Here is a 13,276-nt window from a genome sequence, read left to right as displayed (position 1 = left end):
TAAAACCTAAGAGCTCGTTGGATCCTAGCCAAAAGCGCGCTTCAAAGGCCCTATGCGACCATCTCCGAGTTCCGCGATTTATAGTTTATCGCACGGAAGCTTGTCACAGTAAACATCCCGCTACCTAAATACATGGAAGGTGCATACTCTGAGTAGTAGAATAAACAAGTGCAATCCGAATTCTAAAAATGTATTACTGTATATAATCACGTTAGTGCTAGTAATTGTCGGAGTAGTTGCTAAATCTAGTCAATGATACTAATGCTGCCGTTCCAAGGTATGACAGTCATCCACGATTTCAGTGTGTGATCTTTTTGTCAAAAAAAAGAGGTCGTTCGAAATTCCAAGTGAATATATTCTACTACTTTTAGAATGTGAACACATAATGTATATTTCGTGCAAGCGTGCATAAAGTGTTATGTTTTCGGAACGCGTGTCAGGATTAAATTAGAATTGGCTTAGATCAATGGGGCGCTTTTTGCGATACTTATCAAGATGAATACAAACATTAAAGCAGTTTGTCACTAAATGTGAAAATTGTAAAATGTAAAAATTAGACATTCCATCAGACGGCTGGGTCCCAGCACAAAGTGTATCTAAGTCCGGAGATAGATTACCACGCGCTCCCAAATTTAGCAGGTAAACACGCCACCCACTAAGCTATCTCTATTCTATTCGTTCTAACAGTATAAAAGCGCCTTTAAAAATTTCAGCAGTAAGGTATGTTTTTAAGTTGACTAGCATGCCTTCTTTAAAACACTCATTTATGGAAATGCGGTTCTCCAATGAAATGGAGAATGCCTAACATAATAGAGCATTTAGTTGTACGAAAACATTGCATTGCGCGAATTGGTCTGACAACCCCAGTACTTCTTTATCAACCAAGCCGTGCTTGCTTGCTCGAACGAAGAAAGTAACTGTGTTCTCTCTACTGTAACTGTGTTTTCAGGCTTCGAACTGAACGTTCATTAATTTCTGCAGCATGACACTGGCGCATTGTTCCGTTGACGTCGGTATGTGTTGCTGGCACTTTGAAAAGTCTAAAATAGTTCGCTTTGCACATAAGCTTTGGTCCCGATTTGGTGTGTTTTTACAACTACTATTCTTGAGTTGATTTGATGACTACCGCTTAACCTCATTCGATTACGGACAATGTCATCAGAAGTGGAGTCGGTACCTGCCGAAGCCGAAATTTTGGAAATGGGTGAAAAGGTGGCAGAAGGCGCCATTCAGCCGGTCGTCAGTGTGGTTAGCGGACAAGCCACAGGTGACATGGATCAGGAGTGGGTCACTGCCGCCGGGAACTTTTTACCTAGTGGGCAAGATCTTATTGTCGTGACACAGTCTCCGAACGGCAATGTCATTAGTCAGTCAACATATCGAAGTAGCGGCACGGCCACCGCTGGCGGTTTGGCCGAGGTTGATGATACGACCGAAGTTGTAGCCGTCCTCGAATCAGCTTCAAAAAAACGCCGAATGAAGACGACCCCTTCCGAAGAAGACGGCGCCCCTCGACTTAAAAGATGGTACCGTCAAAAGTTCTGCGAAGCCTGGACGCTCGATGAACGTTTCAAGGACTGGATTGCACGGGTATCTAACGATCCCTACAAGGCATACTGCCGCTTCTGCAAGGTTGAGTTAAGGGCTGGCAGCTCGGAATTCTTACGCCACATGAAAACCAAGTACCATAGTGATGTCCAGTCGCTAAACCGACAACAACAACAACATCACGCACAACAACCACAGACCGTGCCTCACAGTAAAGAGCTCTATTGTGTCCTCGAAGAACATAACAGTGCCCAGGATAATACTACGCCCATTGTGTCACAAATAGTGCAGTACGAAGGCAACAGCGTACTGATGGAGTACGGCGATACCCTGCAACAGCGCCATCAGGAACACGAGATTGCGACTACGAACTCTGCCGCCCATCCAGATGATCGAGGGTCGCACGTTGTTACGCAACAATCATCACAGCAACAGCAACAGCTGCTGCATCAACAACAATCTTCTCCTCAGCCATTAGCAGTTCATGGTCAGGCTGCAGTATCAGTACTGCATCATTCACTTCAATCACCGCGACCTATAACTAGCCAGCACGAAGACTGGGAGCTAACGCGATTACGGATCATGCGCCCGGCACCAGCCTTTCGGGGAAAAGCGTTCACCGAGGGTACAATAAAAGATATTCGCTTATCCGATTATTTAGGTAAATTTGTACTGTTGACATTTTATACCGACGATTTCAACAACAGTTCGATTGGCTTACTACAAGAGCTAATAGCCCATCACGGCGAATTTGCGAGGCTTGGCTGTGTCCTTCTGGCCGCGTCAACGAATTCCGTGTTGACACACAAGGCGTGGGCTACGTCGATTTCGGATAATTCGGCTAAAATCCCTATTCCGCTGGTGGCTGACTTCAACAAGAAAGTCGCGCTGGCATTTGGCGTTTACGATGAGGAAAGCGGTTACGCGTTTCCATCATCATTTCTAATTGACGCCCGTGGCTGTGTAAGACACATGATTATGCATGACTTGAGTAGGGCGATAGCTCTCGATGAACCGCTGCGGTTCCTTCGGTCGATCGTGAAGAAATCTGACGCAAATAAGGTCGATTTGTAGTGATCGTATTATTATATATTCTTATAATTGTATGCTGTTTATTTAAGCGGTTATCAATAGCGTGCTATCCTCTTTACCGTATTAATGGAATGATGATCGAAATGATTAGACAAACGCTTGAAGTATATACAATGTTTATACATTATTGGTAGCTGTTTTTGAAACAGAGGTACAAATTGTGCTGCGCTCGCTTGCTTCGTTTTGAAAGTTGCCTAATGAAAGTAAAAAATAACATGGCTTTGTAGTGTTCTTACATTATGATTCATTTATCAGAGCGAAAAGCACAGGCCGACGTTAAAAAGTTTTATACCGAATCAATTTCACCTTTATAGCCGAAATAATTTAAGGCTTGAAAAATTGACGTTTGCCTTGATTTGGTTCACGATGCGCCGCAGATCAGCATAGGAGAAAAACACTGTAAATATATTAGATGACAACAATGAAATATTCCAAGGATAAAATCTCTCCTGACTAATGTTTATCGTACAAAAATATTGGATGATTCTCAATACAAAAAGTACTACCAATGTAAAATTATATAAAGTGACATGATGTTATTTTCTATAAATTTTCGATTGTGGGCTTTGGTTTTTCAGACGTACGATGAAAGCCTGGAACTAAATTAATATCTATAGTACCTGGTTAGGTATCATCTGGTGGTATTTCCTTTGGGGATGAAACTTACCTCTAAATTAGCTTCCTGTTGCAGTAATTCCTGTATTTTAGAGTTCCGATGTGGTGCCACTCTACAGCGGCCTAAAAACCCATATAATGCTGTTAATTTTTGTATTTAGCTATATTGAGTTGAGTAACAAGGTATTGAATGTATATAGTGTAAAATACAAGCGTATTATTACCAATAAATCTTGCCCGTATACATTTGTTCTAATTGCGATCCTATTTCAATCTATTATTTGATTTCTTGTCGTAGTCGTTATGAACAACCAAGTGTTGTTTCACATGTAAATAATATATGCAATAAACTCTGAAAAGTGTCTAAATAATACCGTTAACGTCAAAGCGGTTTACTGTTTTCAAAGCAAGGAACCGAGATTAATGCAATAGAAACATTAAACACCCCCTAGTTATCAATACCTCTATTATCGCTAAAATGCGAATAAACGGCGAATATTTAGCATTTTTATACCTAACACCTTTCGCTGTGCTGATACCTGTCGTTTGAAAAGCACCGATCTAATCCGTTTCGCAATGCCTCACTAATACGATCTATATTTGGCTATACACGTAATACTACACCACTCAATATCTGTCATTACCGAACATATTTTCTCGGAAAAAAATACAACACGTAAAACTATCTGTACATCATATATTTAAACAGTTTTGAATGAGTTGTTAACCGTTTTGTTATTGTCGTTGTGGTTCTAAGCTACATTTGTACATCAGAGATAGGCATTCTCCCAACGTCGACGGAGGCGTACGTCTCAAGCGGCATTGTTATCTGCGCCTGGCGACGACAGTCCGTTTAGCAAATACAAGTACGTTTTATTTATTTATTGTTTATCTTTTTCTTTAACTACGAACGGCGTTTGTCTCTACAGCTGGCATTACCTTCGTCTCCTTCATCAGTTTATTCATCGTTATTTTCATCAATATGCTTCTCGTCATCTTCATCGTATCGCCTATCCTTTCGCTTAAACTTCGATGTCTGTGTTTAGCATGTTCATCGTTTGTTGTTGTTATCGTTGCTACCGGTAGCCTACCCAGCGCTCTGTCAATGGTTCCCTTTGTTTTCTTTTTTTCGCATGTGGTTTCTTGCAGGCGTACGCCCTCACCAAGCAAAACTCCCTGCCTCAGTTTGCCCAGAATATTATATATCGTTTGTGTAGCATCACTCCGACGACAAGTTATCAACTAATTACCCGTTATAATGCTTGCTGATCTTGTATTTTTCTTAACATAATCAGGCGTTTTTTCGTTGCCATGTTCACCTTCTCTAACTCTATTGAAATAGGTGGTGTTTAGCTTGCCATTTCGGAATTACTATTCCGCATGTATGTTTCTCTACTCAATTGAACCACGATTTTCCGAATCGCTTACATATTATTTCATAACAATACTAAGTAAATTTAACGGGACTCTGCATTTTTTACAGTTCATTATTGTTTTCGAATACGTTTAGCTTCGCATTTCACACCTTAACAGCGGCTATTCACGTTGATGTTCATTTAGATGCTGCTTTCTTTCGTTTAGGTCTATATATGCTTCAATTTTATCCTGTTGTAGCCAATATTCGGATTTCTGTTAGTAATTTTTTTGCCGTGTTTTTTATTTTTATTTGGAAGTTGATGTTTGAAAATTAGAGGACTTTGCATCCTTTGTATATTATTATTGTTTTTTAATTGTTTGCCTTGACGTTGTCACGTTTGATGGCACTTTACCGCTTCAATCACCGCCAGCAGTTCCACCTAACAGATGGGCTATCTACTGGCCTATACTAAAGCTACACACTTTATTGAAGTTTCGGTGATTTTGTTTTGGCATTCTGCGTGTATTTTCGTCTTCTGCGTGACGTCATCGTGTTGCAGTTTGCTAACGTTTTTCAGTGCTATAGAATTTTTTCATATTCGGTGTCTTATGTTCTATCAATGCAACTCGAGTACGAGAATCAGTTGATTGTTTTTTCAATAGAAAATACATGGAACCGTGCACCATAATTTTTCTGTGCTTCTGTGTAATATGGATTCTCGAACTATCGGAATGCCGTGGACAACTGCGTGCACGTACGGTTTTTCTGAGCAATGCTAGTAATAAATGGTCAACTGTGTACTTTAAAATGTTCTAGGCAAAAAAAATGACACTTGTCTTTATAATATGTTACCAATATATATATATAAATATATATATATATATATATATATATGAGCCCTTACTCGTATTCACCCATGTGTCTATCACGTAAAAAGTAGAACTATAGCGCAGACGTAACGGTAATACTGTGTGTTGAAGTTCCTGAAGCTGTCTATATCGATCTATTGCTTATACTCTATTGGGATTTATATTGAATTGTTGTTGTTTTGGTGGCGTTCATCGTCATTTGTCATCTTTGTAATTTAAGTGTACATTAGAAGGGTGCCACTGAGCCCATGTTCCCTTCAAACGTTTCTCTTTTGATCAGGAAGCGCCGATCATGTGTATACGAAATAGTTTTTTCGAGCCTGCGCCCCAGCAACTGGCAACTTGTCAACAGTTTATCGGCAATTATTGTAAAGCGGTTTAATCTGCCTTCCAAGATTCGTTTGTGTATTAACATTGCTCATGTGGGAATAACTATCGCATTGTTGCATTGATATATAATTTGCTGTTATTAGAAGTAGGATTTCATTCCACAAACGAAAACTCATCTCGTTCGTTTATTGATTCGTTAACGTTTCTCTACACTTTTTTTCAGCACTCTCGCCAATAAGAAAGTTATATTTCAGCGCACCATAGATCTCAATTATTATATCTGCCAAAGTAAATTACCAAACGGACCAAAACGCCAAACTAGTATTCTCAAAAGGTAAATGTTTCTGCTCTCCTCTTTTGTTTGTCCTATTTGTCTGAGATTTATAGAATTGTTGCAAAATGACAGGAAAAAGCAGATCAAGGCGGGTGCACAAAGTAGCACTCCACTGAATCTGTTTAATCTAAATTCTCTTTTTGTTGTCTTCTTCTTACTTTTCTGGTTTTGTCTCTCCTGAGCAACTCTGTACAAATATCTAATATGCGGTGGACTTGTGCGGTCAACGTTTTCGCACACCCATGCACTGTAACTACAGCGAACAGCAAAAACATCGCACTTAAGCCACAGCCAAGTTTAATGACTGTCTGTTCCCACCTATATAGATATTGTAACTGAAAACACTCCCTAAACCAGTTGTTTTATGAATCAAACATGTGTTGCCAGCCACAATCTCGATATGAGTTATAACAGTACTATCATATAACCAAATGGTCAGTTTGTTGTATTTTGTCAGGTTGATACTGGGTGTGTCTCGCTTTTCGCTGCTGTATGCTCTTTTCAGCGTTCACTCAACGCCTTTTCAAAATTAATAAATTCGTTATTCGATCAATAGATCATTCATTACGGCGTTTCTTTCCAGTGTGTTCTGCTAGCTTGTAGTTATTGCCTATGTGTCAATCGGCTACCGTGTGAAAATGCATTATAACTATTGTCGGAACAGGTATTTTATTATTTATCGGTAACGCATAAATTAGAAAATCTGTCATACGCCTGCCGTCAAAATTCCTGCTAGGACTCGATGGTGGACCACACGAACCGAAACCGCCTTGCAGAGCCTTTCGAGAAACCTTTATCGCCTTTTTATTAGTTCAACCTCCTTAATTTTATAATATTTTAGTCTCATTGGTAAGGTGTCGAGGCGGTTATCATGGTGCTCTACGTCTTAACATGTATTAAGACTATGAATAACACGCAGTTGTTGTCATTGTTGCTGTTATTATTACCTCCGTGACTGTAACCTCTGCTGCATACTGTTGCGGCTCTGATTATTGTCGTCGTCGTCGCGTCGGTTGTCATTATCTATGAATTGTCTAACAATTAATCAATCACTATTCATAGTGTTTTATCATCCTTCTCATCATCATTGTCATATCTCTCTCAGTATCATATACGAATATAGTTATCTTCTATGATTTTTATCGTTATTATTTTCTAAGCCCTATAATAATTTTATTGACAATTCATCAAGTCATTAATTATTAGGTGTGGTAGTAGATAATAATGAGACCAGACAATACGTGCGAGTCAATTGATGAATGAATCGCTGAAATCACTTATTAATTCATTAGCTATCATAATCCTTATGTCAGCCCTATGTAACGTTGCAATAACTGAGGAATCTTTACATGCATCCATTATCCATTTTAAAATCGAAATTTCGACTAATAGAATACAACAGCTACTATCATTAGAATATAATATTAATTATCGAGGCAAATCATTACTCTGCATGGCCGAACGCAGAGTCACTCCGAATGGCCGCGCATTAGCAGATAATTTCACCTATTTAGCTATTTAAATCTGTTTCCTCTTTCCTTTTGCGCTTATATCTCGCTTTGTTGACATAAATGTATGAGCGTTTCTGTCTTTTGTGACAGCAGCAGCAGTAGAAATAGTGATCCTATGGTTCTTGTCATGAAGGTGACGATATCTTCGCGTAGTCACCGTTTTTGTTTCGAGTATGCCTCTCATACGGGAACCTGTGAGTATGTATGTGAGTTAGGTTGAACCTCATAGCATGTCACATTAGTCATATTAATGATGCGTCATTCATTCAACAATGATAGTCATAATAACCTTCATATTTTAATCAATCCACAATCAGGCTTGTATTGGAATGTGTAAAAGATTCGCTGCCCAATCACTTGTATAGATTCTTGCTTTGATTTTTTGTATGCTTTCATTCACTCCTATTGCACTCACTCGCCGACCTTCCGGAAGTTGCTAGATAGCCAATATTTTGTGTCCTTTTCAGTTTAAGCTATTATTATTATTCTACTTTAGACAGGGCGACGACAATACAACTATTGCCCAAAGAAAACAAACATCGCTTCAAATATTTGTTTGATTTTTCATTTGCAAAATATGATTTGATCGTATCTAGCGATCAGTTTGTTGAGACGCCTTAAATAATAGGGCGTCCTTTGTCATCAAAGGCCCTGCTTTTAGCGTTTACAATATGATGCCAAACAACTTGTTTGTGCCTAAGAATAGATGAAATATCATAGCGAAAGGATAATCTTACCATGTATCAACTAAGTTGCTGCAATTTCACCTTTAAACGGCGCAATTAAAACCTAGTACTTGGCCGCAAGAAAAGTGTTTTTTCGTTAGCTGTAAAAATCACTTATAATAATTGTCATAGCCATTGCTGTAATATACAGATATTCATCAATAATTTATTAGAATGATCAACTAAAACTCGCATGGGCACAAAAAGATTATTTATCACTAGCGTTGCATCATTATTTACACCAAACAATTTTTAATTCTAACGGATAATATAAATATTACAATAACAGAAGGACCACATAGTCGTTGCTTCCATTGTTGAAACCATTGGCCTTGCAATCAGACCTCGTCGTCAATTAGATCTCGTTGCTTATTAACGCACACATACATACACTCATTGTTCTGTCAATGTCAACTTTCACTCGTCTTATATACATTTTCTTCTTGTCCGTCATCATTATCATTCATTCCAATATCAATTAATTGATAAACAATCAATTTATTATGATCAAAGCGGCAATTAATAAATCAATTAATAGCTTAAAGATTACCATCATCATCGTCGTCGTCGTCGTCGTTACCATACGTGTACCTCTGCATGCGTGAATGTGTGTGCACGTGTATAGGGAAGTTGAAATTTGATATAGCAACTTTGAAATGGTTGCTTTATAAAGCACTAACTGCTGCAGTTATAGTCCTATTATTGTCAATACCCAACAAACCTTCCATACGTGCCATTCCATTACTCACCTCATCTTTATCTCTCTCTCTCTCTCTCTCTCTCTCTATATATATATATATATATATATATATATATATATATATATTGTATTAATGTCCGTGATCACCACGTTGTTTGCACAAACGCAGTACTATCGCCTTTTTATGGGCATCAGCTTCTTTTTTTAAATATAGCATTTATCAAAGCACCTGCTGATCCGCTAGCCTCACAGTTATGCCTCACTCCTGCTTATTTTTGATTAATCATCTGTTTGTTTGTTTGTTTTCCGTCTCTTGTTAGCCGTAAATGTTTTGTTTTTAATATACGTGTACCAACCACATGAACTTCCTGCCTGTCATTCAAACGGGCTGCAGCCCGATCGCGAGCGCGGGTGCTCTCTCTCTCTCTCTCTCTATATATATATATATATAAGGAATGAAGCAACATTATTTCTATGTATATATTTATATATAGAGCAACATCAAAGCGTCGTCGGCGTCACTTCTGCATTGTTATGTAGACAAAGTAAAAATGTTCTCTTCTATTTTGGTGAAGTGTGCCTCGGGGCAGTTTCTTTCGAACAGCAAAAGTAACTTCGAAACTTTCCCACTATTTGCTTCGTTCATCGAAACGATCATTTGCCAAACGCATTTAATGACTATTTCGGCCGGACAAATTATTACCATTTTAGCACATACAGAGCATAAATATTGTAGCGCATCATATGATATAATGATAAATAGCTTGGCCCTCTAAAACACGAACCATTACCCTTTCGGTTATTTGCCCCCTACGCATGTCACGGCTTCGTTTAGTCAGTTCCAGACTACAGATTCAGATACAAATAATCATCTGCATCAATTCAGTTTCTTCAGGTTAATTTGTTATTCCGTTTAAAACTATTAGCCCGTGGCTTGACCAGGAGAAAACTGTATGCAATAATTCTGCCTCGAAAGGCTTATTTTTCCACAGCTCTTTATCGTATTAAAGATGACTAATGCACTGGCGTTTTTATATTGATCAAACTTAACGATATCTCAAAGTTACAGGTTCTGTCCAAAAACGGAAGGCCTCGACTACTGCTGTATATCGACATTCGCTTCCATCAAAAGGGAGGCTATCAAAATTGCTGATTTTTCCGCTCTCAAGTTTTTTTGAAAGGGTTGTTTTTTTTTCAATTCCTCATTTTCTTTTTGTTGGTTTTCTGCTACATATACTTTAAGCAGTCATTCACTATCATATATATTTATAAGTATTCCATGGGTGTCAGACGGCTTTTACTTTTACACTCAATTCAAATCTTTTACTCGGACATTCACGCTAGTCCCTTTTCCCTATTTATATATTTATATAATGACAATTATCTTTTAATAAAATTAGCGCAATACGGAATGGATTTTGCATTGAGCGCACCCCATACACGTACACACCGACATGCCGTCAGTTGCCAGCTTATCTCCAGCTTACTCCGAATAAAAACTTTCTGATTGTTAAGCCCTATAGATAATAATATTCTTCAAGGGTAATGCAGCCCCTTAAAAAATAGCCTTATCCTTTGAAATTTGGAAAATCCTGTGGAATCCCCTCGGAATTTAGAAGACCGAAACGTCAGTACCTAGCGGAGACATAGCTTAGGTTGTCGGGAATGTGTGCATTTTCTCCGCTTCGGGGAGAGAGGGTCTGCTTGCGCTCAGGACAACAATCTTCTCAAATGTGCTTGGTCTTTGACTCGACTTTTACTACTTCAATATATTTCTAAGTGTATGTAAACTTACACGGAATAACCACTCGTTCAAATATCTATTCGACCTTTGAATAAGTTCCTTTTACCATTCATTCATTGGCATCGTTCTTTCACATCATTCTTTCTCCTCTCTATTTATCTCATTAGCTCTGATTGACTTTTTGCTTCAATCGTAGATTTTTTGTTGTCGTTATATATACATAGATATATACGTACTCGTTTATATGTTTCAGTTGCCTGTTGCTCATTTTTTGCGCTTGTTGTGTTTCATTATTATACAGTTTGGATTTAATTAATAGGCCGGATCCTAAGGGTACTCCGCACACGTCTCAGAATGTATGACTACGTGTTAAGTCACAATTCAGGTGTCATTAGTTGCTTTATTCGACTTGTGGGTCCGTTTACCGGTTCACTAAGAATATTCAATTATGATGGTGTTGTTAAATTATACAATGTACAAATATAAAATGGAATGTTTTTTTTTATTCTTATGCTCAGTTCTCGTATATTGCTATTACAGAACGCGGTAATACGTTCTGTATCGATGCCCACTGGCGTGTATGGTACAACTATACGTCTCGAGGAAGTGCGGAATTGCCCGCAAACTGCCTCAACAACAACTACAGGCGATCAACTAAAGTGAACTCCTGCTCTGCGCCCATGATTTTTTTCTTGTTCTATATGCACTCTGTCTGTTAGAAGTAATATTAGAGGTCTAATTATAAAACGCATTTCTCCAACGAATAACGTGTTGCATTGACATCCATGTATATGTATCGTTCGATAGTTGTTACCTCCAACTCTACACTCACGTAAATATAAGCACGTGCACACACGCAAATCTAAGGACGTATATACATACACACACGCATACATTTTTTAAAAGTTTTTTGTTACATTGATTGAACACATCTGATCGAACGGATCCTCCCGAACTCTCTGATTACATCTATGTAGTAACCTTGCCGTAACCAAGAACAAAGTCGACTTTTATTAGCGTGTTTTTAATGACGCAACTGTTGCTCATTATTGTCCAACTAAGCACACAACACGTACATTTTGGCTAAACGAAATCGTTTCAAAGAAAACACATCGTCCAAACAAGGCCACGGAAGTATTACAGTTGTCATGAGTTCTGTTTCTGTTATTAATGTAGTTGGCGTTATCTTGAGACGCGTGCGGAAAAACAGGCCTGCACCAGTGTACCCTTGTTCTATGGCATCCACGTATTCGATATCTGGGTATGAGTGCAGTCCTATTTATGTACCATATAACGCCGTATACTAACCTGTTTTATAACAATGATCATAATAATAATTATTATGTAAATGATTTAGCTTCCTTTATAGGTATGTAATGTATGTTGTCATATGTGTGTATGTTTTCTGTCTACCTCAATAACGATATCAGCTTGCGCGTACTGTTGATGTATGTGATGTCGTTGCCATTAGGTTATTATTACCGTAACGGCATCGCCATCGTAAGTATGGTCATAATTTCATCATAAGCTTCTTCATTACCTTCTACCTCTTTATCATTTCGTACCATCGTCATCATCACTTTATCGTTTTATCTAGAAAAACTTGAGCAGAAGGGTTTAAAGGCCGATCTATTCGGACTGAGACGCTTGTCTTCTTTGCCATCGCTGCCTCTCTGAAAAGCCCTATGACCATCCGAAAGAGGCTTCTATTAATTAGGATTGCCTCAAGTCCCTGGTTCGGCCCCGATTCATATACATCCTATATGCCATGGGCCAAAAGGGAAATTGCCAACGGCTGGTAGGACTCGAAGCCTTCGAGGCAGGAGTACGAGCTATAATAACTGGCTGAACTATCAGGCCGCGGACTTCCTCCGGATGACTTCTGTGCCGAGTACATGTTCAATATTATCGGTAGTTGCTTAAGGTCGAAGTCTTTTAGGGCGCTTGCTGCTGCCCTTGCTGTTGGCAAATAGGAAATGGGTTGAATTCGGGAAAAAAGAGGGAGTGCTGAGCGCTGAGTTGAACAGCGAATAGTTTGTAATGCTCTGTTGATAATTAATACATTCGAACAGATTGCAGTTAGTTGTTCACAGCTGGCTCGATCTACCGAAAAGCTTGTCCGCCGAAGTATGCGAAGATGACAGATGAATCTCAAAATTTTCGGTAAAGTCCAGTGTCACCGTTCAGAACGGGTGGAGAGACTACTCCTACTGCAGCATAAACACCAGCGCGACTGCTACGGCCTTGAGGAAGTCCTCTATTTGCTGCTTTCTGTTCTTCTGCTTTACTCATTTTCTGCTTCATCGGCTTGTGAGAAAGTCATGTACGAGGGAATCTTACACGGCCTTGCCTTGCGGAACTCTTCATGGGAAAGACTGAGGGTTCGCTGAGCAGACGGACTTGCTGTGGACACCAATGTAATATTTAGAAGAAGAAGTAACCTATCTGATA

General features: G+C 38.9%; 1 protein-coding gene across 2 annotated transcripts; it reads left to right on the top strand.

Annotated features, from left to right (window-relative positions):
* The first annotated feature begins 138 nt into the window (after positions 1-138).
* On the top strand, positions 139-3,511 carry LOC111244410 (uncharacterized). Of its 2 annotated transcripts, none has more exons than XM_022791493.2 (2): positions 139-277; positions 950-3,511. In XM_022791493.2, exon 2 carries the CDS (start codon positions 1,153-1,155, stop codon positions 2,620-2,622), a length of 1,470 nt encoding a protein of 489 aa, XP_022647228.1. In that variant the 5' UTR covers positions 139-277; positions 950-1,152; the 3' UTR covers positions 2,623-3,511. The 2 variants fall into 2 exon arrangements, with proteins under 2 accessions (XP_022647228.1, XP_022647226.1); XM_022791491.2 differs by lacking the exon at positions 139-277 and adding an exon at positions 284-639.
* The last annotated feature ends 9,765 nt before the right edge of the window (positions 3,512-13,276 follow it).

Source organism: Varroa destructor, unplaced genomic scaffold, assembly GCF_002443255.2.
Source record: "Varroa destructor unplaced genomic scaffold, Vdes_3.0 BEIS01000002.1, whole genome shotgun sequence".
NCBI lineage: Eukaryota > Metazoa > Arthropoda > Arachnida > Mesostigmata > Varroidae > Varroa > Varroa destructor.
Note: the sequence above shows the minus strand (reverse complement) of the source record. Positions and strands in the feature narration are given on the sequence as shown.

What these genes read in the sequence shown, in the direction of transcription:
- LOC111244410 (XM_022791493.2), top strand. Translation starts at nt 1,153, where the DNA reads ATGTCATCAGAAGTGGAGTCGGTACCTGCCGAAGCCGAAATTTTGGAA.